The sequence below is a fragment of the Gouania willdenowi genome, chromosome 8 (genome assembly GCF_900634775.1).
Source record: "Gouania willdenowi chromosome 8, fGouWil2.1, whole genome shotgun sequence".
Lineage (NCBI taxonomy): Eukaryota > Metazoa > Chordata > Actinopteri > Blenniiformes > Gobiesocidae > Gouania > Gouania willdenowi.
Genome location: NC_041051.1, coordinates 11905924 through 11933081, shown reverse-complemented (window position 1 = coordinate 11933081; position 27158 = coordinate 11905924). Strand labels below are relative to the sequence as shown.

Genomic DNA, 27158 nt, shown 5'->3' with positions numbered 1-27158 from the left:
AAAAACTTACATACTGCAGCTTTAAGACAAATGATAATACTCAGCATCCATCCATCCATCCATCCATCCATCCATCCAAGAAACTGAGCAGACCATGTCAGGAATAAAAATAAAAAAAAAGTTATTTATTTTATTTGACAGGGAAACCTCCTTCAGGACAACAGTTGGTCATCACACAATAATCTGCAACAATACAATAATAGAGGCCAACTGTGTATTGAGTCTAAATGCTGACCCAATCCCTCCTCATTCCTCCATAATGGGAAACGACAGAGAGCTTTTTTATTGCAGACATGTGGGCTGTCCTTTGACACCACAGAACACGTGCACCTCCTGCCCTCTTTGTAAGGCCATGGGGGGTTAGGGCTAGGGGTGCTTGGAGTTTAATATGGGGTTGGGGGTGGGGGGCAGGGGTAGAACTCAAGAAAGAAAGAAAGAAGGCTTCTGATTCGTTCATTAAAGTCAACTTCAATCACAGTTTTACCTTTCGGACTTCTGCGGAGCATGATCAAAACAGTAAGACAAGGCTGAACCAGCTTAGTGTGGACTACAGTATGAGAACACAACCTATCACTAATTCTGACCAGTCCCTAACAGAGTATCAGGGCTGAGGCTACTCCTACATAAAATATACATTAGATAGTAATATTCATCAGAGTGTTTCTATGTTAATTAGAGCATCAGGAGTTAAAGTGAAGAAACTTCACCTTAACATTAAACATAGTCGGTTCCCAAAAACAAAACGGAACCAACTCAGTTTCCATTTCTCTATAAAACTGTAAAGAGAGGAGGTCAATCCTCACATATGTAAATAACCACCCAGTATTACACTGGGCAAAAATGAATGCTATTGTTTAATTAGTATTTATTCATATACCAATTATCAGGAGCCCAGTGCAATAGTTAATCTACAAAGGGAAACATCTGAAAATGCAGTTATCAAAATCTTAAAAACATTCAGATTATCCTCTTTTTTTTCCTCTAAATCAGAACATGCAGTAGTTAAAACTGTTTCCTTAGAAACAGGATTTTTAAATAATGAGATCAAAAGATCTGTAAATGGTAAGAACAGTAATGCAGTCACTCTACCTAACCGTGTTGGTGATCATGATAATATGCTTTAGATTGGGCTTATCTTTGTCGAGTCAAACACAAATCACAGGAAAAGAAGCATTTCTTACATAAACTAAAACCTCCCACTGCCGATCATCAGAGCAAGAAGAAGAAAAGAAGCAAGACGAAGCACAAAATCATTTTCATCAAGCGCACACTATAAAAATGATGAAAATTACCAACTTTGGCAATTTTCACAAAAGATAAGGTCTGATTAATTTTTAATGTGCTTTTGTATGTCAGAACCTAAAGAGTTTCATCTAATGAGAAAAGCAGTAATTAGCAGCAACACTAAGAAAGCTAATAGCTAATAATGTAAGATGCATTGCACAGGAAGAGAAAACTAGCTGCAAAAAAAAAAAGCTTATGACTCCTGCAACAAACATGTTTTCCATTCTGCGCCACGTTATGCTACGGAAGCAGATTAGGGCCAATTTTGACAGAGAAAATTATTTTGGGCAAATCAAGAATAAAGTTGAAATGTCGAGAATAACGTTGAAATATAATGTCAAGAATAACGTTGAAATGTAATGTCAAGAATAACGTTGAAAAATAATGTTGAGATTAAAGTCGAAAAGACGAGATCAAAGTATACATTTAAAAAAAGAACTCAAAATACAATATTGTGATGAAAGTCAAAGGTTTGCTTTAAAAGTCAAATCTACGAAAGCTGGCCAATTCACCAAATTACAACAAACAGTAGATCGTGGCCGTCTACAAAATGTTGTGTATTGATGAATGCGTTAAACTATACTCCAAAGTTCAGTTCAATAACAGATAAAGATCTCTTTCAAAAAGATAGATTCGTTCTCTTTTAGCTCATAAACACAGTGTTTAAGGACTTTGAAGAGAAATTGCCAAAAACGTAATCTGTTCAAAAGGAAAAACCAGTAAAATTTGCAAGAAGTGGAGCATTCAGTCCATCGATTGAGGTGTTTGGAAACAGATTAGGTCCAGTTTGAGAGATATTCCGCTTCAGTAACTTTGACTTTATTAGCAAACCTTTAACATTCGTCACAATTCTGTATTTTAAGTTTATTCTCGACATTTCGACTTTATTCTTCTTTTGCCAAAAATTATTTCCTCCTTCAGAAGTGTCCCTAATCCTCTTCCGTATTATGCATAATGTATGGCGACCTCACTTTGGGATTCCTCCTTGAGCTTCACATTCTACAGTTTCAATATGCCAGAGATCATGGAAACACTACTCGGGCTGATGGAACTGTGAAAAAAGATGATCTGATGTTTATGAGTCATTTCATTTGTGCAGAAATAGATTGTGACAACGAAAGTCTTGAGTCCCCAATAATTTAGCAGAAATTTCTTAAAGTTGTAGGCAATATTTATTTGTGTATATACTGTTTTGGCATTTAAAAGGAAAAACAAGTGCACGAGCCTCAAGTGATTACAGAATGCAGCATCAAAGCACTTTGGTTTCAAGACCGCAGAGGAATTGTGCATGCTATGCACTTATCCCTCACAAATAAAATAAAATATGATATATAAAAAACAAAATTTTTTACATTTTTTTGCAGGCGCCCGGTATCCAACTGCCAAATTACTGTCCCCAAAGAAAAATAATTTATTAATAATAATTGCCGTGTCAGCGTGGAAGCATGAATGGTGAGAAAATTCAGCCACACAAAGGAACATGCTGAATGCTCATATTATACGTTGCAATATTTAATCAGTGGAAAAGGCTGATATGTGGAAAGCCAAGACATTGTGCTATGAAGGGCAGACAGGTTTGAATGAGGTATGGCTTTGTGGGGGTTTATAAATAAAACATGACTTAATGAATGGCTTAGTGAGTCCTCAGCAGAGACGCATGTCCTTGTACACCATCAGCAGGTTGGCCTGAGCTTTGCAACACGTCGTCTACAGTAGCTAACATCGCTTCCCTGCCACACTTATAGGCCACAAGCATCGAGAGTAGCAGGAACTCTTAAAAACACTCTCCACCATCATATTAAAAATGGGTTCGTATGATACATATACATATACATATAAATATGTATATATATATATATATATATTTATATATCACCTCTACAGTATATATGAATATAAGAGTGTGGCTGTTTTTTAGTGTAAAAGTTCCTATATTTTCCACAAGTAAATATCATTATTGCACTCTGGCTACACATATAAGTTAGTTAGTTTGGTTGTCATAAGATGTACAGAAACACAGGTGATCCAGCTTTAAAACAGCAGCAGAAGAAAGACTCAGTGACGCCACATCTCAACTTTAAATCTGATGTCAAGCTTCTTTTGTTCCCTTTGGAATAGTTTATTAATTCGTTGTCAGTTTTGGCCAAATCTGCATTTTTAAATGTGTTGGTGGATAAAAATCCATCTGGCATCACTGAGCTCCCCTTCAATGGACTGTTACTAGAAACACCAGACATAGAGAAAATTGAGACAACAGAGACACGTCACATCCCACGTTTTTTGACTTTCTATTCTTCAAAGTAGAAAAATAAAATCCCCCTCCTCTGTTTTACGCTGTAAGTCGAGGAGAAATAAATTCCTTCATCTGTCTTTCAGTTTTAAAAGCGACATACATTCACGGGAGGACAACGGAGGATAAAACGAGCAACTTTAAATGTGTGCAAAAACATTTTTGTAGATTTCTATAAAAATATGTGCATATGGATAGAGCTATTTTTAAATCTCACTGAATACAGTATTTTCCTTTATTTACACTGCACTGATACACAAGAAAAAGAAAAAAAAAACACACACACACATTACAGCTTGCCCTGCTTCCCCTCTCTGTCAACACAAGCACGAAAACAACACTGTCGACTTCCATGACGACAGACTGTAGAGTGTACAATCACTCAGACACACACACACACACACACACACACACACGCAACACACGCACACGCTGCTCCAATCAATGTGATTGAGGAGCTGAGGAGGGGCAAGCAGAACTTCTGTAAAAAACCTGAAGTTGCATATCCCCCAATTCCCTCCACGCTTGCAATTCAAAAACCATTCAGAGGTAATCAGCCAGACGCTGCTTCCTGATTGGCTCGTGTGGATTAGGAGAGTGTGTGAAAAAGAAAAAACTTTGGCTACGAGTTAGGTGGCTTTAGTTCAGGTGAGTCATTAGTGTCAGTCCCTCACACACACCGGGGACATTAATAACTCCTCAGAAAACGGACTATCCTTCAGAAAATGGATCCATTGACTGATCCATTGGCAGGAGCCTGAGCCCGGACTTCTTCTTCATAGAATTCACAGGGAAATTCTTTCTTATAACCCTGCTTTTTGGTCTTTTCCCCAAGTTGTCACTTTTGCTGAGGTCAATCAAGGCTTTTTTTCCTCAGACTTAAGAAGAAGGATTATAAACCAAAATATTCGTGTTCACTGCGCAGTCCTCCGGTTCTTTGCACTGAAACCTGCGCTTCCTCCCATCCTGTTGTCAAACGGGGAAGAGCACGGGGCTGTATTGGTGTCGGCCATTGCAGCTGACAGGCCGCCGCTTGTGTACCTGGACTGTGGTTGGTCAAAGGTGAAACGTGGAAGGGCCGCGTAGTCTCCAGTGAAGGAGGAGTTTCTGGCCGCGGGGGAAACGGGCCGTGTCTGTGGGAATGGCATAGGCATTGGGACCAGAGGCGCGTGTGGTTGGATGAAGACATTTGGGCTGATGGGGATGTGTGTGTGCGTGGGCGTAGTTACAAAAGGTGGAGTGTACACCTGAGTGTGTGTAGGAGTGGAAGTCTGGGACTGGGTCGGTGTGTGGGTGGGCGTCAGGGACGTGTGTCTCGGGGAGAACGTTCCTGCGGACACGTCTTGTGTGTGGGGCGCTAGGTCGTACGACGGCGTCCTGCGTCTCAGCATCGTGCTGCAGTCTGCCAGCTTTGGAGGAGAGGGAACCTGCGGGGGTTCCTTCTCTGAGGGCGAATGTATGGATATACACGGAGGACTCATCTTCTTCTTTCTCGGGGTACTCCTGACTGACTGCACCCGCACGGGACCGCCCTTTTCCAACCAATTGGACTCTGGCGTGGATGTCAGGTGATCACCTGTGATCACAGCCTGAGGAAGGCAGACTTCAATGGAGTGCCGCCGTTGGTCATCGGTGTGACCAATGGGTGATAGCGGCTTGTCGAGGCCCCCCTGGTTTTCACCACTAACACCTTTCCTCAAGTCTTTCCCGCCTGATTCCAGCAGACTGAGGACACTCCTGGACGAAGAAGATGGCAGAAGAGGAGGAGGAGGTGGAGGAGAGGAAGAGGAGGAGTCTAGAGAACATGGAAAGGTGAACGGAGAGAGGGAGTGACTGCGGCCAGTTTTCCTGTCTCCTTCCTCGCCTCTCCACCTGTGGCGGGCGGAGCTGGTGATGTGGTACACCTCCTCGTCCGTGGGGTCAGGGAAGGTAATGGCAGAGGGTAACCGAGGCCTCCGAAGGCTCGCGGTGCGCAGGGGGAGGCGTGGAGATGGAGGGGGTGGGAGAAGAAGGGCTGGGGACGAGCGCACAGGAGGGAGGCGAGAACGAGAACGAGGAGAGACCTGGAAAGCAGTAGGGGAGCACGGAGGAGGAGGAAGAGGTGATGGAGAGGAGGAAGAAGGCCAGGAAGGAGATGGAGGAGGCAGAGTAATAGAGGTGTTCCTCTCTTGATACTCGCAACCCTCACATTCCACAGAATCAACTTTAAGTGCCACCTGCAACCAAATCCCACAAACACAAAACGTAAGACAATAATCCAATGAATTAAATTTTAACTGTGCAGGAGGGAAGTTTCTCACCTGTCCACGCAGGGCGCGGGGGGAGGGGCTGGGGGTTGGAGGGGAGATTCGTGGCAGGGTGAGGGTGGGCAGGGAAATATCTGGAACCTTCAGCAGAGAGTGGCTCTCACAGGGCTGAGAGTGGACCGACAACGTTGAGACTGAAGGAGGGAAAACGGTGGAATATTTATCACCTTGTTCCAATTATACAGTTTAAATCTCTATAGGGAAACAGCTACTCTGTAACTAACCAAGGATTAAAATATAATACAGTGTTATTACTTCAACACATGCAATTTTGATGTAAACACATGCATGTCCAAATGCAAACATGCTGCTGTAATGATGACTGTAGAAGGCCACACTATCAACAAGTGTTAGCTTAGCAATTAACCTTTCGCAAAAGCCCCGCCTCCTTGTTTACTTTTACATTTTCCTGAGTTGCTCTCATCTGGAATGGCTATAAAAAGTCTACCTGTGCGTGTTACTGAGTCTTTTTGGGGCAATACCTGCACAATATCCAGGCAAAAGGAGTTACATTATGTGTGGAGGGATATATTCAACATACTGAAACAAACTATGAAGGGGACATTACAACTATCGAAGCGATTCACCGAATGGCCGCAGCAGCAGCTCCAGCTCACAACTGACCTTTTTCTCTTATTTTTACCTTGTTTACCTAGATTGTTCATTCTTGTGTGTTCCTTTACTTCTTTCAAACAAGGACGCCTAAATTGCACCATTTTTTCTGCTGCTCGTGTCTGCTTGTTTGCGATCGTATCGGAAAATACTGCTCGGATTGTTTACATTCTAGATCAGCGAATGCTACCCCGGCCTATGCAGCAAGACGCGACATTCCCCATGAACTGAGGAGGAAACAACGGGGATGTCCCGCGTGGACAAAGCGCCGAACAAGAAGGAGAAGATATCAGCCTGTCCTCCCGTCTGTCATCATGAGGAATTTTAGATCTATCTCCAATAAAAATGGACAAGCTAGCGGCGCTAACTGACATGAGAACGACTTCCGGGAAGCGAGCCTGCTGATGTTTATGGAGTCGGGCTCACAGCGCTATAGGTACGTGAATGTATATATCAAATCAAGCATTATTGTCATTTTGCTGAACATAGACATTAGTGCAAACAAGATGACATAACGTTAAAAACATACACATCTCCCATCCTGAACACACATACTGACACACACACATCCCTGAGATGTTTTTATAGTTTTATAGTCCATTGTAGACATCGCTCCAGTTGTGTTTTCGGCTTTGGGAACGGTAACAAAACGACTCCTCCAGCCAAACACTTGAGGTACCTGGTATCCAATCTGAGCAAGCCATGAGCACACCGCTTCACCATTGTGCCCACTCTAAGCATGTCGGACCCTGTTTACATAGTAACGGTTGCTCGGACGTATGATTGGACAATGACTGTTTGTGGGCAGGGTTTTGCAAAAGGTGAATTACTTCATAGATTCTACCATAATGAAGTGTTTTCAAGGAAACCATTTAGAACAGTGGTTCCCAACCCTTTTTGGATCGTGACCCCATTTTGAAACCCCTTTTTGTTCAAATATGTCATACTGTACTGTATAAAAATAGAGCTACCAGGGTTAGTAACAAGTTGTGCCAGCTGAGATATTTTTAAACTGCATTTTACTATTATTATTAACTAGATTTATATTTGACAAAGTGAATGTATACAGTTGTTACATACAGTATACAGTACAGTTGTTTGAGATTGTGTGTGGCTTTAATTTGTAAAAGAATAATACCTACAAAATTTAAACTCCAGGCGACCCCAAATGGGGGTCCCATCCCTAAGGTTGAAAAACACTGATCTGTGTTGTAGTTCAGCACTGACTTTTACTAATTATTGTGATTATAAAAACACAAGCTCATTGGTTTTAATATTATTTTATGCTGGTGACACTAACTTTAAACGTACAACCTTAAAACAATGAATAAATAAATACAATTAAAATGAAAAAAATTGGGAAATTTATGAGATGCACCGGTAAGTACATTATTATACTACATTATTCGTGTAACAGTGCAAAACCTTTGGGCTTTTGCACACACAGTTTCACTAAACATGATGATTAAAACACAGCAATAAAAAGTCATAGAGTGCTATTAGCAAAATTCTACTTGGTGCTTCCCTTCAATATAAGGATACGCACAGCACATATTAATACATAGTGAACATTTATAAATGTGTTCAATTATTTTTTGGATTTTGCAACTGACTGTAACTTATAAGAGACTGAGTCATTTCAAAGCTAAGCAGATGAGTTTGAGTGAAGGTTGCAGAGCTTCACGTAAATCAACTCATCCGCTAATGTTTGTACCTTTGGACATAGCCGAGCCTGTCCATGACCCGACCACAACACTCCATTAGACTCTGACTGAAGATAAAACAGGACTTGTCAGTGCTTAGAAAATCTGACTCCAAATAGTAAGCTGGAACTATAAAGAAACCATCATTGTTATAATGAGTTATTTAATGAGTGAATATATCAGAATTGAACCTGCATTCAAGTTGAAATACCACAACATTACTCGGGCTAATGTTTTTTAGTTAATTCCTCAGATGCATACAAATTATAACAAATGTATGAATCTCAAAGCCTTTAGTTTTGGCTGCCTGCTTGCTTGGAGGTGAAACTTTGTTTAAATCACAATTGTGTGTTTGTCTAAAGTTGTAACTCTGCATTGACGAATACAACAGGGCCAGATTTTCAACAAAAAGCAACATAACATCAGTTATAAGACATATATGGGATCAGGGCTGCTGCATGCTGCAAAAAACTAGAATCATATTTCAAAGCCAGTTATTGTCCTCTAATATCACCACACCAAAAAAAAAAAAAAAAATGAATATTAAAATTTCATATTGTAATGCACGTCAAATATATAAAAACAGAAATAATCTATAACTAATATTAGATAATACAAATGCATTTTAAAAAGAATACAACGCATGACAATTTGTTATCTTATCCAGATATAAGGAGGATGTTAAAGGTTAGGACACACATACACAAGTATTAAATACACAGCAGAGAGAGAATGCCACAACTTTACAGCCATTAAATGTAAGTTGATTTATACAAAAAAGCTTGAAATGATCAGTTACCTAAATGCTGATTCTGGGGGTTGAGAGCCACCTCTTCCAATGGGTAGGGGGCACTGGCTGGTCGTACAGGTCTAAACATATAACTGTCGTTAGGAAGCGAGTGCATCCTGGATACAGACATTTTTCCTGATGTCAGCAGATCCTGGTCCTTGTCCTGCAGGTCTTCCTCCTACAGAGGGAGACAGAGACCTTATTACGCACAGCATGAACATCTGAGGATAAACACAGTGCTCTGATATAGTCTGATGCTTATTCCGTTTTTTAAATGACCAATATCTCATTCAGTTTAAAGACTAATTGTATAAACCTTGGCCAGGAGTTTTCTTTTATTGTCATGTTCATAATTCCATGAGCACTTTTATTGCAAGATGTATAGAAGAAAAGATGTAAAAAAAAACCGATTTGGTCCTATTGACTCCCATTATAAGCACATATTTGGGATATACTGTTATCCTGACATATAATAGTGGTTTTTGCTTAAATACCTAATAAAGCTAAGCCGCTACCTTCAAAATACAAAACTCATCTTATTTTTTTGGGGAAAAAAAATGCATATTTTGTGTTTTAATCATCAAAAACTATTGTTTTTATGACAAAAAGGGCAGAAAAATAAGCTATAAAACTATAATGAAAAACTTTATATTTCTGGTTAAAGGTGCAGTCTGCAACTCTTATAAAAGTTACTTTTTGTCATATTTACTAAAGCTGTCACTATGTAAGGACAGCTTTACATCAAAGTAGTAGTTTGTGTAAAAAAAAACAGACTCATTGAGCCCCCCCTGCTGCTGCTGCTGCAGCCTTTGGCTAATTGCCAGAATGCACCACGTCTGAGCAAAATAAAAAACAATCAGAGCCAGGATTGTGTTTGATGGGCTGTCTGACAACTGTTGCTCACAGGCCCCGCCCCTTTCCGGTGGCTGGGCTGGAGTGCAGTCTTTTTTACAGTGTATGGTCTGGAGGAGTAGAAGATGGAATTGGTGACTTTTCTACTTGAAAGGTAATTACTGCTGCTTGATTTACATTATGTTTGACTTGTAATTGTTACACTAGAACTCTGTAGTGCATGTGTTGTTTGTTCGAGTGCGTGCAGCAGTCTCCGTGTGAGCTGCTGTAAGTGACACTGTGTTGTTGCTGCTGCTGCTGAGGTTTGTGCACATTGAGAGAGAGAAGCGCTGCAGTAATATGCTTTTAACAGAGCATGTTATATTACTGGGATGTTACTGTCGGGCTAACGTTAGCTTAGTAGCTCCTCTGAGGGAGGGACTTTGGAAAGTTTGGAGGCAGGGCAAGAGAGCAGCGGGGAGGGAAGGGGAGTGAGGGATCTGAGAGTTGCGGACTGCACCTTTGAAATCTGAAGTTGCTGAAGAGATCTGATGTAAAAAAGTGGGAAAAAAATATTTGCATATGACATTTTGAAGACACTTTTATGAAGTGTACCATTTTGGTACCGAAGCCCAAATATATTTTATTATTTTTTTTCAATAAATGCTCATGGCTCTAAAAGTAAGAATGCCTCAAAATCAATGTTCCTATCAATTATTGACCAACTCAAGTCCGTAATAACGTCATACCAAATGTTCCACTTTTTGAAAAAATGCACATTTTGTGTTTTTCTTAATGAAAAAAAATATGTTTTTATGACAGAAAGGGCATAACAAGGTAAAAAGAAATACAGGACTATAATGAAAGCTTTATATACATGGTTATGTCTGAAGTTTTTGAAAAGATCTGATGAGAAAAAAATGGGGGGGGGGTACCATTTTGGTTCCTAAGCTCTAAGTGTACTTTTCTTTAAAGGTTCCCCGAGGGATAAAGAAACACCCCATCTCTCACCTGACCAGGTGAGTTAGGGCATGGCCCAACATAGGTCCCATCAGCTGAGCTGCTGCTAGAGGTTGTGCTTAGTCTGTGTTGTCTCTCCATAGCCATTTCCAAAGCAATCTCAGCATCCATCTCTGCGTCCTCCTTCGCCTCCTGCAAAAGCGCACGCCTTGACGTTATTAAAGGTCTCAGAAATATGACGTAGAACCTTTCTCATGGCTTTTCTTGTCGCTTTACCTTGTTGCTTTCCTCCAGATGCTTCATTAACACGGCCACCACTACGTTGACCAGAACAAACTGAGCCATGAGCACAAAGGTGACGAAGTAAATGGGTGAAACTAAGGGTAGGTATGGCAGACAGTGGCGGTCCTCAGGGTGACACTCCCGTAACGTGTCCTTAAGGAGACAAGAGACACAAAAACATTAAAGAGCCTAAAAAAGTAGCAACAAAATAATCTACATCACTGTTTCCGAAATGGGGGTACGCGATAGCAATACAGGGGGGTACTTGAGAGAGAGAGCAGAAAATTAACAAGTAAAAGTATTAAAAATATGGGGTTTCATGATGTTTATTTTTAGTTAAAAAATGATAATCATAATAATGATGATGGAAATGATCTTGATTAGAACATGAACTGAAAATACATCTTGGTCCCACGCCAGGCAGGAAATGATAAAAACTATTGAAATAAGTCCATTCAGGAGTGATCAGTGTTTTTCAACCATGGGAACAGGACCCCATATGGGGTCGCCTGGAGTTTAACCCTTTAACACCTGTATTATTAACTTCGCCTGATTTTTTGTGTATATTATTTTGACACTTTGACACTTTTCCCCATAACACTTAATGCTGCGTTCACACTAAATGCATATTCTGTGGCACCAAACGCATCTGCCGCAAGAAACGTTTCGCAGGCTTTGCAGGATCAAAAAATGTCCCCGTTTGCTTCATATGCGTGTTGGAAGCAAAGCCCCGCCCACCAGCGACACATCCAACTGGGTGGGTTTCACTGCCTGCTGAAGCGAGGAGCAGCGCTTCTTTTTCTCCTCTCATAAACATAAACCACCAGTGAAAAAAGCCGGTGTGATTAGCTGCTATTGCTATCCTAGCTCAGTGCTGACTTTCAAAGATGAAAACTACTGATTCTCCTCCACACCTAATCCTTCCTAGTCCGGTCCCGGTTATAAAGGCCGTGTCATACAGCTCCAGGTGGTCACACACAGCTTCTACTCCATGGTTGAATGGGTGAACAGACCAGTGTCCGTGTTGACGGCCTGACATCATCGTCAACAAAGACTTTGATTGGCTTTCGTTATGCAAAACAGTCCCAAGAGTTCAATATTTTCAACTCTTGCTAATGTGCGAATATGACTTAAAATCGGGATCGCGCTGACACGGCCAACGCTCTTGACGCGCGGATCGAACTGCACCGCTGCACATGAAAGATTTTACATCTGGGACGCATCTATCCGTTCACTTTGTATGTAATCTGGACGTACGGACATTTAGTGACGCATCCGGTGTGAACGCAGCATTAGACTTCCAAAATTTGGCAGTATTTTTTGTTTATTTTTTTTTACAATTTATTACATGTTCTGCCAGTGTAATATCAGTAGATTTTTTGAGATTTAGTGAGTTTTAACAGAGTTACGGTAATTTTAATGTTGGCATATCAGGATGTGTCGCCAACAACGCGGTAGGTGTTAAAGGGTTAAATGGGGTTCAGGAGGCACTAAATACGGTTTCATTACATTTATTTACAAAATGAGATTCTTTAAAATGTGTGTTATCACTCATTCATTCCATCAATATGCTCTATAGCAAATCCTCTATTGTTGTCAGACAAAGGGGGTACTTGGATTCAGAAATAGGACAAAGGGGGTACTTGAGCCAAAAAACCACTGATCTACATGATAAAAATAAACCTTCTGGTCCCAAACTCCAAAAATAATTTTTTGGGTTTGTACAATACATTGGACGATAGTCCTTTTTTTAAAAGGTACATTTACATACCATTTAAGAAGTTACGTGTGATCTGACTTGGTTCTAAGCATCTTAGTGTTAGGTTCGATACTTAAATAACACTTAATAACTTTATCAGATGCGTGATTGCACTTAATAGTGTGTCCTACTTTCATAATCCCGTTCCAGTTGTCACCGGTGGAAACTCGAAAAAGTGTGAGAAAGGCCATCCCAAAGTTCTCAAAGGTGGCGTGACGACTCAGTCCTTCACATGGGTTGTTTTCATTGCACTCTGTGTGTTAAAGATAAAACACAATGTATGATGTTTCAAAACTGCAAATATCATTTTCATTTATTGGTTTTTTTTCGAGCAAAAGGAACAAAAAGACTCCTTGTGTACAGGGAAACTCCAACAGAAAGAAATCAATCAGAGATGTTTAAAATAATAGATGTGCACGACTAATTGAAATAATACGTCTCCTCGAAAGGGAGTGGGATAAGTAAAGATTTATTTAATCCCACCCCCATTTGTTAATCAACAAGTTTGATCATATTGCTTCTGTTTTTTTGGAAATACACAATATACTAAACAAAATAATCACTAACTAAGATATACAAGAATACATAGCAAAATACCAACAATGGTAATACATTTCATTCAGTTCAATTCACATATAAAGGTGAATGGAACTGAATTAATCGAACATCATGTTTATTATTATTATTATTATTATTATTATTATTATTATTATTATTATTATTATTATTATTATTATTATTAATTTATTTATTTTTTCCAGGCATTTGACATTTAATACATTTTGTGCAATCAAAACTACACACATCCAAAAATATATAAACCATTTGATGTAAATAAATAAAACAAATTATATCTTGTGAAAAATATAGTTGTACAAAAAATATATAAAATATTGAATTAGACCCACACATACTTATCAACATACATACATATCTCATATCTGATTAGCATGCCTGAAAAGGTGTAGGAAGAATTAAATCCTACCCTTTTTCCAATATGTAATAATTATATTATTTGGCTTTCTGTATTAAAAATAGTATTATATATGTAAATATAACAGTAAGACTGTTATCTAATATAGAAGACATATATATATATGTATATATACAATATTCACACATGTACATATTTATCAGATACACACACACACACACACACACACACACACACACACACACACACACACACACACACACACACACACACACACACACACACACACACACACACACACACACACACACACATAATAACACAAAATGTCAAGTTTGCATTCATGTGCATTCATTCATACAGTGATTTATCATTATATAAAGCACTTTAAGTCCTATTTTTTTGACAAGTTTGCCTGTATTTTTAACCAAATCATGACAAGTCTTAAACACTGGTTTTGTTGCCACTTCCTGTGATATCAAACCAGCATTGGACCAAGGTCGACCACCGATCTCCTTATTAGACCCATGTGAGCATGTAACGTAGTAGCGCTCAGGACACCAATGTCTGCTTTACGTCACAATTTGTGCTTCATTTTGTGACACTAAGGCAGTGGTTGTCAATCCTTTTTGGTGAACTTTGGAGCCCCACCCGTGCCCATCGCCCCCCAAAATAATCCTGACAAATAATACATTTTCAAATTTATTGAACTAACGGAACAAGTGACATCATATTTCATTATGAGTCAAAAATTAAAAAAAATAAATAAATTAAACTAATCGTCTGCGTGAAAACAAAGGTAGAGGTGCAGTCGTCCAATTACAGGAAATAAAGAAACATTGTTTGAAATCTGTGACAAAAAGCTTAAGAAAACTAAAAAGGAAATTCAGTGCAGGGAACAAGTAACATCATGTTTCATAATGCAACTAACGTATTTCATGAATAAATTACAACTCAAAAACTAAATTAAACTAATGAAAACCAAATTTTAAAGTGGTAGTTAATAACTAATAGTTAATTAGTCAAAAAAAAAAGAAAAAATCACAGGAAATAAAAGGACATTGTTTGCAATCTGTGGCAAAAAGCTTAAGTAATAAATAATGATTTTTGCACTTTATTCGTACATTTTGTTCCAGGTCCAAATCTGATGTGGTCTAATAATGTATTGCTCTTTTAATTTCTGCTACATTTTTAGGCTTCTCATCATTACTTCCTTTGTGTGTAGGCTTTTCGTTTAGTGTTATTGATCTCAGAAAGCCATTTGGCACGACAATGAAAAGTTTAAGTTCATTTTCATGTCATTTAGATAGTGTGTTTTTTTTCTTCTTTTGTTTACTTCAAGTTTATAAAAGCCTGAATCGCATTATGGTCTGAAATATCTGTGACTCCAATTTTACAATCTTGAATCCTGTTGAGGTCCCAGATGATGTTGAATGAAGTCATTTAGATACAGGTATGGTGGTGAGTCCCTGCAGACGTGACACAGGAGAGGTGATGAGAGCAATCTGTCTGAGACAATTTAACAAAAGGTCCCTCGTGATGTTTTCAAAGGATCCAAACAGCGATCAGGAAATGTCTTTGTCAGGTCACGGTAACACAAGTCTCGAGAAGAATGAGAGGAAATCTGTGCCACATTTCAAATTCCAGATATCAGTCACCAAAGAAGAGAAATAGGGTGAAAATGTTTACAAAAAGCCAGAGTAAAAAATGTAAAAAAAATTGATACTGATTTTTTTTTTCTCTAAAATTAGTTTTTGAAATAAGTTTTTTATACTGGGTTACAAATACAGACACAGAGTAGCCAGTATTAGTGCACTAAGCAACGAGATGTGCCAGCTCAGATATTTATTGTGCTGCATTTTATTTTAACTAGATTCATATTTGAGAAAGTGAAAGTATAGAATACAGTTGTGTGGAATTGTGTGTGGTATTCTAAATTCAAAAAGAATAATAATTATTTAAGTTCTTTGACCTTTCTGCCTCTTCCTGTACTGTATGCCTATTTCTGTGATACATGTATTGTTTTTTTTTTTTTTAATTGCAGAAAATAAATGAATAAAAATATATAATTCTAATCAGTATTTTTTAAATTTTATTACGAGAAATTTCAGGCGACCTCATTTTATTTCCACGCAACCCTACATGGGGTCACGAAGTTGAAAAACCTTTGGTAATATATTATATGTAAATGTAACAGAAAAAAATCAATAGAAAAAGAACAACAAAATACTAGTGTACAGTGCATTCGGAAAGTATTCAACCCCCTTCAGTTTTTCTAAATTTTGTAATATTAAAGCCTCATTCCAAAATGGATGAAGTACTTAATTTTTCTCATCAATCTACTCGCAATACCCCATAAAGACAAAGTGAAATAAATTATCTTCACTAAAAATAAAACATGAAAATATCACATGTACATAAGTATTCACACTCTTCATTTAATACTTTGCAATTACAGCGTCAGGTCTTCTGGGGTAGGATTCTACAAGCTTGGCACACATTCATTTGGGGATTTTTTCCCACTGTTCTCTGCAGAACCTCTTAAGTTCTGTCAGGTTAGACAGAGAGCGTCGCTGCACAGCTATTTTCAGGTCTTTCCACAGATGTTCAATTGAGTTCATGTCTGGGTTCTGGCTGGGCCACTCAATGACATTCACAGACGTGTCCCGAAGCCACTCTTTATCTTTGTTTTGGGTCGTTATCCTGTTGGAACGTGAACCGACGCCCCAGTCTGAGGTCCAGAGTTTTCATCCAGGATGTCTCTGTACATTGCTGCATTCATCTTTCCCTGTATAGGCGCACGGTGGCTTAGTGGTTAGCACGTCCGCCCCACAGCAAGAAGGTCCTGGGTTCAAGCCCTGGGGTGGACTTGGGTCCTTTCTGTGTGGAGTTTGCATGTTCTCCCCGTGCTGTGTGGGTTTCCTCCGGGTACTCCGGCTTCCTCCCACAATCCAAAAACATGACTGTAAGGTTGATTGGAGTCTCTATATTGCCCATAGGAGTGAATGAGAGAGTGAATGGTTGTCTGTGTCTGTGTTGCCCTGTGATGGACTGGCGCCCTGTCCAGGGTGTACCCCCGCCCAGCGCCCTATGAGAGCCGGAGATTGGCACCGGCAGACCCCCGCGACCCTGTTAAAACGGGAATAAGCGGGTATGAAAATGGATGGATGGATCATTCCCTGTATCCTGACAAGTCTTCCTGTCCCTGTTGCCAAAAAACATCCCCACAGCATAATGCTGCCACCACCATGCTTCAGTGTAGGGATGGTATTTGCCAGGTGATGAGCAGTGCCTGGTTTCCTCCAAACGTGACACTTAGCATTCAGGCAAAATAGTTCTATTTTTGTTTCATCGGACCATAGAATCTTGTTTGTTATGTTTGGAGGGTCATTTACATGCCTTTTGGCAAATTCAAAGCAGGCTGTCATGTGCCCTTTATTGAGGAGAGGTTTCTGTCTGGCCACTCTTCCATAAAGGCCAGATTGGTGAAGTGCTGCATTGATGGTTTTACTTCATTAAGGTTCTCCCATTTGCTCAGGGTAATGCTGAAGCTCTGTCAGAGTGACCATCGGGTTCTTGGTCACCTCCCTGACCAACGCCTTCTCACCCGATTGCTTAGTTTGGACGGACGGCCAGCTCTGGGGAGAGTCCTGGTGGTTTTGAACTTTTCCCATTTCCGAATGATGGAGGCCACTGTGCTCTTCGGGACCTTCAATGCTGCACCAATTTTTTTTATATCCTTCCCCTGATCTGTGCCTTGATATAATTCTGTCTCAAAGGTCTACAGACAGTTCCTTGGACCTCACGGCTTGGTTTCTGCTCGGACAATCACTGTCAGCTGTGGGACCTTAAATAGACAGGTGTGTCCCTTTCCAAATCAAGTTAAATCAGTAGAATTTATTACAGGTGTGCTCCAGTCCATTTGTAGAAACATCTCAACAATCAGTGGAAACAGGTTCAGCTCAGTATTGAGTGTTAAAGTAAAGGGTGTGAATACTTATGTACATGTGATATTTTTGTGTTTGATTTTTAATGAAATGGCAAAAAATCCTAAAAAACTTTTTTGACAAAATTAAGAATTTGATCAATTTTTGATCAATTTTAACATTACAAAACATAGCGTCAAGGCGGTTGAATACTTTCCGAATGCGCTGTATATACACGGTAAAATATCATCCTAAAAATGAATTAAAAATATATGATTCTAACCAGTATTTTTTAAATTGTATTAATAGAAATTTCAGGTGACCCCAGATGGGGTAACGACCCCAAGGGTGAAAAACCATGGGTTAATTTTTTATTATATGTAAATGTTACCAAAAAAAATCAATACATGGATTCAGGTTTGTTTACATGCATATAGTTTTAATGCTAATACTTGAGCTCCAATATCTCGTAAAACCCCATCCTAAAATAAATCGTCACAGCATCCATAGAGGCATGCGTTTATGAAACTGTAAAAAGTAGATTCTGAGTGGAACAATAACAAGATTTTACTAAAATCATCCCTCTCTATCAACAAGTCTTATTTTCTCATCCTAAATGCCCTTTTTTTTTTTGTGCAAATCCCATTTCTTCCCACATTATGACAGTCTTTAAGAAAATGACTTTGATGGAGGCAGCGTATTATGGAAGCCAAATGTGATCACGCAAATGGGATTCCTCTCTGGTCAAATAGATGAACTGTGATCAGTGACGGGAGCGTTGGGACAACGCCGCTGAAAAGGAAGACAATTTACTCTAAGCCGTGACTGCTCGTCATGACTGGATACGAAACCTTTTCAATTGCGGCGTCGTGTTGACCCGTGTGTGTGTGTGTGTGTGTGTGTGTGTGTGTGTGTGTGTGTGTGGGGGGGGTTTGTGTGGTAGCTATGCATGATTTCTCTTGGTAGCGTGACTGACCCAGTTTGCCAAAGAGCTCCACTCCCAGAGCTGCGTAGATGAAGAACAGCAGCATGAAGAGGAGTCCCAGATTTCCAACCTTAAAAGTAAACACATTATAACATATAACATTAGTCAACAACCAAATTAGCATCAGTGCTAACGCTGCTGAGAAACCATTCAGGAAACGTACAGAATAAACTTGTTACCAATATACGCAGAGGTGAAAGTAATGGATTACAAGTACTCACGTTACTGTAATTGTGTTGATTCTATAGGTACTTGTACTTTTTTGAGTATATTTCTAAATCAGTCATTTTACTTGTACTTAAGTGCGTTTTAAAATAAGTAAAGTCATTTGTTACATTTCTACACCCAACTGATACTGAGTAAATTATTATTTTTCCTTTTAATATGATCAACGGACTTTGTGAAACTACAAAAATAACCAGACAACAATTAAATGTATCACATCATAGCCAACTAATCAGATTAAACGTAATACACGGCGCCAAAACAGCATTAAATGCTGGTTATTTTCTCAGTTTTAGAATTTATAAATGTAGCTATACATTTTTTTTTTTTTTTAATTTTGAAGTGAATTCATTGGTGTTATTTTATTTAAAAGTATTGTACATTTTGATAAACCTTTTATTTTATACAGATGCCTTTGTGGAAAATAAATTAAGTTTACTGTACGCAAGGGAACCGTGGCAAGATTTATTACCAAAAATAAACGTGGGGGGTGAAAGTAACTTTTACTTTGAGTACTATTGAATTGAGCTACTTTTTTTACTTGTACCTGAGTATTTTATGTATGACTTACTTGTGCTTGTACTTGAGTACAATTATAATCGAGTGATAGTACTTCTACTTGAGTAGAATATATCAGTACTCTTTATACCTTTGAATATACGTTGCCTTATTTTATCAAAACTACATGCTACACATATAGCAATGACATTTACAGAGTTTGTTGGGTGCGACTGTTTGCTTGCAGGTAGCTTTCTTTAATTTACAATACAACCTACTGTAGATTTACGTTTATCACATAAACTTATGAATAATACTTAATGATCGTCAATCATGCAACCATTTAAAGAAAAGGCAAAGCAAGGCAAACGTATTTGTATTGCGCAGTTTATACACAAGGCAATTCAGTGTGCTTTACATGATTTAAAAAGTCCAATAGAAAACATTTAACAGTTTACAAATCAATAAAATTTAATATCAGCAGTTAAAACATTAACTCAACAACAACATGATTAATAAACAAACTGACTTCATAAATAAAGGACATTTTTCAGAAGGACACATTACAAATCCAACTGTGCTTTAAGTTGTGTACTCACTTGGAAAGCATTGATTTCACTTAGTTTTGCGTAAAAAGAGACATTTTAATGTGTCCGATATGTTACCAAGTTATTCTATGTTTATTTGTACTGTACATGTTGTGAACACTTCCAAAAGAATAAAGAAAATCAAAAATTCAACAAATAAGGAAGCAACAAAGACGTTCTTCTGTCGGTAGCTATGCCTGAGAAGGAGCAGGATGTAGTTTACACGTACCCTTATTCAAAATGAACTCATATTTCTGTTCACTATCCTTGTTGTCTGTAACATCATTATTGTTTTTAATGTCATAAATAAATAGTTGTTTACCTGTGGTAGTGCTTGCATGACGGTGTCCAACAGGGCTCTCATCCCCTTGGCCATCTTCAGGAGTTTAAGGACTATACAGACAAACACTAAGAGTTATTTACTACTACTGTCAGGGTTGGTTTTCAATTACATTTTTCAGTTACAATTACATTTTCAATTACCCATGTTCATTTACAATTCAGTTCCGATTACACTGAACAGCATGTTTTACAATTCCAATTAAATGCCAATTCTTTTTTTTTATTCCCAGAAAGTCAATTACAATTATGTTCTCAATTACTAAAGTTCAATTACAATTAATCATAATTACTGAGCCTGAAACAAATAACCTAATAAAAGTAAAAGTTCCCTTTACTCTTGTGTTAGCTTTCTGTTAGCATCTTATTATGATTGATAACAGGTCCTAAATCAGCTGTAAAATACACTAAAGACAATTATCATCTAATTTAGTATAATCATCTAATAAAGTATAATCAATCAATCAATTAATCAATTTCTTTCCTATCTATCGGTTACCCTGTTATGCTTCCTAATCAATGAAAATATAGGTTTTAATATTTTTGGTCTGGATGTCTGAGCATTTTTTGTGTCATTATAGCCCTTGATTTATATTTTTCTTAATGGTAAAATGTGGGAATGCTTGATATGAAACATATTTTAATAATTGTCAACTATGTATGCATAGAAATGTACATATAGAACTGAAACATGGTTCCCCGGTTTAAAGTTAAATTAAAATTGACCATTTTTACGGAACTTTTATGGCAATTGCAATTACAAAGTCAATTATCTAAACTCAATTACAATTTACTTACAATTATGACTGCAGCAGATTTGTAAAAATACATTTACTGTATAATTGACCCCAAACCCTTGCTAGGGTTACAGTGAAACAGTATATAGGCACTAGTGAGAGCACTAGTAGTTTTAAATTTGCGTCAATCAGTAGAAAACTGATCATATCGATTGCAAAATGTGTCTGCGTGTGTGTGTGTGTGTGTGTGTGGTGTGTGTGTGTGTGTGGTGTGTGTGTGTGTGTGTGTGTGTGTGCGCGTACCTCTTGCTATCCTGAGTACTCTCATGATTCTGATGATGGTGGGGTTTATGGGTAAAGCAGCGCTCATCTTTAGCTCCTCCAGTGTGATGCCCATGATGGACAGAGCCACGATAGCGATGTCAAGCTGATTCCACCTAAACACACACGTTGGTGTTTTAGCCACAAAAAAATAAATGAAACACAGAAACACACACCACAACATTAAATACAGGGTTGATGAGTGAGCGGTCGTAGTGAATGGAAGTAATCAACAGTTAATGACAAAAAAAAAACAGTTTTGTTTTTTAGGATTAAAGCAAATTCAGGGATTAGTCAATTACTTTAAAAAAAAAAAAAAAAAGGTGTGAAAACAACATCGGAATTCTGATAAAATGGTTCACAACAACTTTAACCCTCCTATTATCCTTGGGGGGAATTTGAGCACATTCAATGTTTATCATTCAAAAAAGGATAGTTGACATTATTTTTATGCTTTCTTCCCCTAATTTGATGGGTACAATTGATTAAAGGGTCCATGTTAAGCTAAATGGACTTTTCTGTGCTTTAAACATCATAAAGTGTTATTAAGGCTTCATACACATGTCCAAAGTGTTTTTTTCATTGATTCCCTCAATCGTTAGAGGGTGATTTGCTCCTTTCTTACTGCAGGGTGAGCACAAACACCTCGCTACAATTTGATGACATGTTCCCACTTTGATTTGATTTTATTTTGACGCGGCACTGAGCTGGAGAAGCTGCACCTCCAGGAAGCTCTCTGCCGTGATTGACATGTAAACAGACACGCCCACAAAGGTGAGCATTTCAGCGTCCTTCGCACAGTGCTATGTATGTATTTTCTACAGTTTATGTTTGTCCCCACGCTCTGTCTCATATTTATAAAGCAGCATGAGCTCGGAGTGGGTGGGAGGAGGGCGGGCCGTCCTCTGGCTCTACGTCACCTTGCGGGGAGGAGGAAGTCAGTGTCTCGTCTATAGACACGCCCACTCGTGAATATGCATAAGTAGGCCACAAATCAGCCTGTTTGCTCAGAAAGTGACTTTTCAGAGGCTAAAACTCTGGAAAACAGGCGAGTTTGGGAAAATAAACCTCAAATACTATGTTTTGGGGTTCTTAGAACAAATGGAGATGGGTGAAAAATAGCATGATATGGAACCTTTAAGCGTAAAATGATCAAGATGATATTTTTTCAATGTGCTGAACACTTGGTCAACAATTTTCTGATAATCATTTTCTGGAGGCAAATATCCCTGGGGTCAGATTAACCATAAGGGTCAAATGTGTTAATAATATTTGAGGATAATAGAAGAGTTAAATTACGATTTTTTTTGTTTGTTTTTTGAATCACTCGTCACTTTAGCTACCTTATTGCTGATAGTCAATGTTTGCCAGGTTGTATAAACTGGTCAGATCAGTGACATAGAAGATGATTAACAGCTCAACATGATTCATTTTGTCAGCACACTGTCATCACATTAACGCTCTCATTGCGTTACCTGTCTTTGAAGAAGCGTTGTATGCCGAATGCCGCCAATTTCAGCAGCGCTTCAATTACGAATATGAAGGTAAACACGTAGTTGCAGTACTTCAACACCTCCTCTAAATACTGAGGAGACAAAGGCAGAATAAATACAACATGCTCATTATAAATAAATCAATGAATATACAAAATATGTTATGATTAAAATAAAAAAATGGTTGAATGGTAATATTTATACCCATCATTACACTAGTTATAGAGGCTGTATATGATATCAGAGCTTAGAGGGAAAAGGGAGTAAAATGGTTTTAACTTTTACTGTTTGCGACTTTTTTAGACTATGTCATACCCCCATTTGGGAAACCCTGGATTAAAGCCTGTTATTACCTTTTGAGAGGGTCAGATTACACTGTACAATCGGGGTAACACATTTTCTGCTCAGCATCAGCTTTCCTCGGACGCCAAGTCAGCGAAACCCAACACGACTTATTAATGTTGTCGTCAAAGTAGGAGTTCTAAGTGTGTGATGTGATGAACTTGGTCAGACTAATCACCTGTTGCATGGTCGATGACACTAATACCCCAAAACTCATTTCTAAATTTGTCAGATGTCACATTAAAATGAATCTGTCCTTGTCAAACTCATTTTAGTTCAGGGGCCAAATACGGTAGCAGTTTTCTAAATACAATAGCAGATTTAATGTGGGAAAACAAGTGATTTCAAAATTATTGTGCCCAGGTTTACGATTCTACGGATACATAAAATACAAAATAGGCTGTTGCTATTGGTCCTGACTCTAGTTTGGGCACTTCCTGTGCGCATGCGTCCGCATGCTCAGTAAGCCGAATGCCGGTAGTTCCGTTACTGCCGGACCCGTGTCCTTCTAGCTATAGTTTAGTCAGTTTTATTTGCCCTCTCCCTATCCCTGACCCTAACCCAGGAAATACCCTAAAATGTTTCTTTTTTTCGTACATGTATTTTTAAAGGTGGAATTTGCCGCGTTATATATATATATAAAAAAAATGCCAGAAGTGGGATTCAAACCCACATCAGCAGAAGGAAACATCGTTAAGTCTAGCACCTTAGACCACTCAGCTATCCTCAGCTAGTGCTAGAACAATAGTCAGATTTGTCTGAGGTCCGGGTCTGGAACAATAGACACTACGTACAAAATATGTAAAAAAATGACAATAACCAAACAATGTGACAGATATCAGGATCTTCACTTTAAATTTCCAGATTTTGTGACCAATTTATAATTAATTAAAGGAGATATTATGTAATATTTCAAGGAAAATTTAAGGATTTTGTAAGAATTTAGATTTTTTTTTAACAGTTTAACATTACAAATGACTGCCATCATGCAATATACAGTAAGCACCTAGAAAACTGAGCCCCTGCAAATATTGTAGCGTTTCATTTACACAATAATTAATGTTTTCTCTGTAATTTTTTTACTTTGTCCTACGGGCTGAATTGGATGGTCTAAAGGGCCGGATTTGACCCCCGGGCCTTGAGTTTGACACGTGTGATGATGTTAACAGTGATGAGAATGGAACGTTACCCGTGGCTGATTGTAGTGTTCGATGCTCATTGTAAAGACATTGATGCAGATGATGAAGGTGATGAAGAGGTCCAGGTAGTGGCTGGTACACAGAGTGTGAATGGACAGTCGCACCGAGGAATAGTCGGCGTAGTACGGTCTCTGCTTGGCCTCTGGAACACACGCAAACACACGCACACACACAAACACACACACACACACAGAGAGGCTGTCACAGCACTGTTTTGACAAACTGAGCCATGAGTTTGAAATCAGTTTGACTTTAGGAGTGTGCACAGGAGATCTAAGCATGAAAGCATTCTTTATTGACTGCACTCTTCACTCAGAACAGGACTACCACCTTTTTACCTGTGCACACTGCTGCTGGTGTATGGTATGATCAAAACAGGACATGAGAGTAACAGTTTGACCACTTAGACCTAATTTAGCAGAGCTAATCAGATGTTTTCTAGTTATTTTGTTTGAACAGATACGTCAGTGGAACCCTTGCTAACTTTCGTTCTTGTATAATTTGCAAACTTAGTATCAGTAAACATGCAAATGGTGCCAAATGTTTGCCCTACACGAGCAAAACTAAAGAAAAGACTTTCTGTAGTCATGTTTTTTTTTTTTTGCTGACTGCCCAAGACAAGGCAGCAGATCCTTTAATTGAATTAACTATATATACATAAATGTAATTAAGAATTAGACCTGACTTTGCTCTGCAGCACAACCCACAAATGTTTGATTGGATTGTAATCTGGGGATCAATATAGAAAAGAAAATAAGAAATAATAAGTTGGTTTAAAAAAAATATCTAAACCTGTTGCTTTAAAGAAACTAATTTTTTGACTGAGATCCATTAGATTTGATTAACTTATGAATAAATCAATCTGGGTCAACATAACAACAATTTTGATTTTTTTTTTTAATATAAAGTCAACTTATTATTCTTTACAGTACGCTCATACCTTCTGACTGGTCTATTCTATTGTTTTAGTAGTTTTTTTTTTTTTTAAATTAAGAATTGTATTGCACTATTCTGATATCTTGATTTCATAACTAACATCAACACATTTTTTTATAGCCACAGATGAATTGTTTCAGTAAATGTTGGACTTCTTTACATAGACAAACAGTGCAGGATAAAGCATTACTCATCATACATATTTACCTCATGTTGAAAACACAACTTTATTTTGACACACTGTGTACTCACATGTCCATGACAATGGCTTTAAATGTGTACGTGCATGTCACTTTAACCCACTGTTGTATGCCATGCCCTGTCTACCTACTGCATGCTTACATGCCTTTGATGTAATGTGTATGATTTAGACTTAGAGGAACTCAACATTCAACAACACAACATTTCACGAACAAAAAGCTTGAGGCATCTCCATGATTAAGATTTATTTAAATCCCACATGAGTGAGTGTGTCACTAAACTCTGGAGATGCAAAGGTTTTTCTGGTTTTATGGTTTTACAATTAGGGATATAAAGATTAATCAGGAGGCAGTTAAAAATCGATTCAAAGGTGACACGGTTCACATCGATACTGTGAAATTCAATCACCGTACTTTTTTTAACAGCAGAGGGCGCCATCTGTTTAGAATTTGAAATTCTGGACGTACCACCGTGTTTTAAATCAGAAGTGTGGAAGCATTTTGGCTACCCCAAGACAAAATGAAAGCGGTGAGAAGGAAAGAACATGTGAAATCCAAGGTAAGAGGGTCACAGAGAGGAAAGGGAGAAACAAGAGAGAGAGAATGAAAACCATAGTTTGTTTAGTTATATTATTTCTTTGATATGGAATTTGTTTTAAAGTCCAATTGTTAAGGCACAAAATACATTTTCAGTTGCACTTTTAAAAAGAAAAGGAACTATTATGTAGTTTTGCATTGTTTACTGTAGAGCCAGAATTTAAATGACTTTAAAAGACTTCTTCTTCATTTGTAATAATTCCTTATTTATTTCATTCAGGATTTATTTTGAGTTAAATTGCATTGTTTTGCATAGTTTATCAAGGGATTCTTTAAATTAGTACAGTAGTTTTTAGTTTTGTTTTTTTTTTTCAGAAGAAAAAAAAATTAATATTTTTCAGTCATTATTTGTCTACAGTCTCCATCCATCCATTTTCATACTCGCTTTTTCCCGTTTAACAGGGTCGAGGGGGTCTGCCGGTGCCAATCTCCGGCTCTCATAGGGCGCTGGGCGGGGGTACACCCTGGACAGGGCGCCAGTCCATCACAGGGCAGTCTACAGTCTCATTTTGTGAAATAAATCATGAGAGAATCGAATCGTATCGGGAGTTGAGTGAATCGTTACATCCCTAATTACAATACATGTATTGAAAGTTGAGAGCAAGTTTAAACATTTTATGATTAAAGATACTGTATTAATTGTTTTTTTTATTATCCTAACAACAAATGTTTTGCACTATTTACTTTTTGTAGTTTAAAAAGTGTGTAGTTGGTGGTATAGCCTGATGATTCTAGTAATAGTTTTTGTACACAACACTTTTATTATTAAATAAAATGATTCAAAATGTTTGTCAAAAGTAGAAAACATAAAACATTTTTAAAGACTATGGCCCTCATTTATCAACCTTGCATGAAAACGGGTGCAAATCCGAGTGCACATTTGGTCGTACGACAGGACCAACGTGTGATTTATGAAACATTTGTATCTGCCCACTCCAAGCGTACAAATGATCGGGTGTTGATAAACGCTGCAGCTGAATTTGATCGTCATTAACTAGTTACGCCCTCCTGTGTCAGAGGAC

At 38.2% G+C, this 27158-nt stretch overlaps 1 protein-coding gene across 2 annotated transcripts in view; it reads right to left on the bottom strand.

Moving 5' to 3' along the window:
• Positions 1 to 97: 97 nt before the first annotated feature.
• cacna1ha (calcium channel, voltage-dependent, T type, alpha 1H subunit a) overlaps positions 98 to 27158 on the bottom strand; it is a 165772-nt gene continuing 138711 nt past the window's right edge. For both annotated transcript variants that reach the window (XM_028454330.1, XM_028454331.1), the window contains exons 28-38: positions 24394 to 24545; positions 22845 to 22954; positions 21352 to 21485; positions 20295 to 20365; positions 18654 to 18732; positions 12949 to 13070; positions 11053 to 11211; positions 10828 to 10968; positions 8995 to 9163; positions 5875 to 6014; positions 98 to 5790 (exon numbers count right to left, since the gene is read on the bottom strand). In XM_028454330.1, the coding sequence (XP_028310131.1) occupies positions 4489 to 5790; positions 5875 to 6014; positions 8995 to 9163; positions 10828 to 10968; positions 11053 to 11211; positions 12949 to 13070; positions 18654 to 18732; positions 20295 to 20365; positions 21352 to 21485; positions 22845 to 22954; positions 24394 to 24545 (2579 nt within the window). In that variant the 3' untranslated portion in view covers positions 98 to 4488. The remainder of the gene's footprint in view (positions 5791 to 5874; positions 6015 to 8994; positions 9164 to 10827; positions 10969 to 11052; positions 11212 to 12948; positions 13071 to 18653; positions 18733 to 20294; positions 20366 to 21351; positions 21486 to 22844; positions 22955 to 24393; positions 24546 to 27158) is intronic.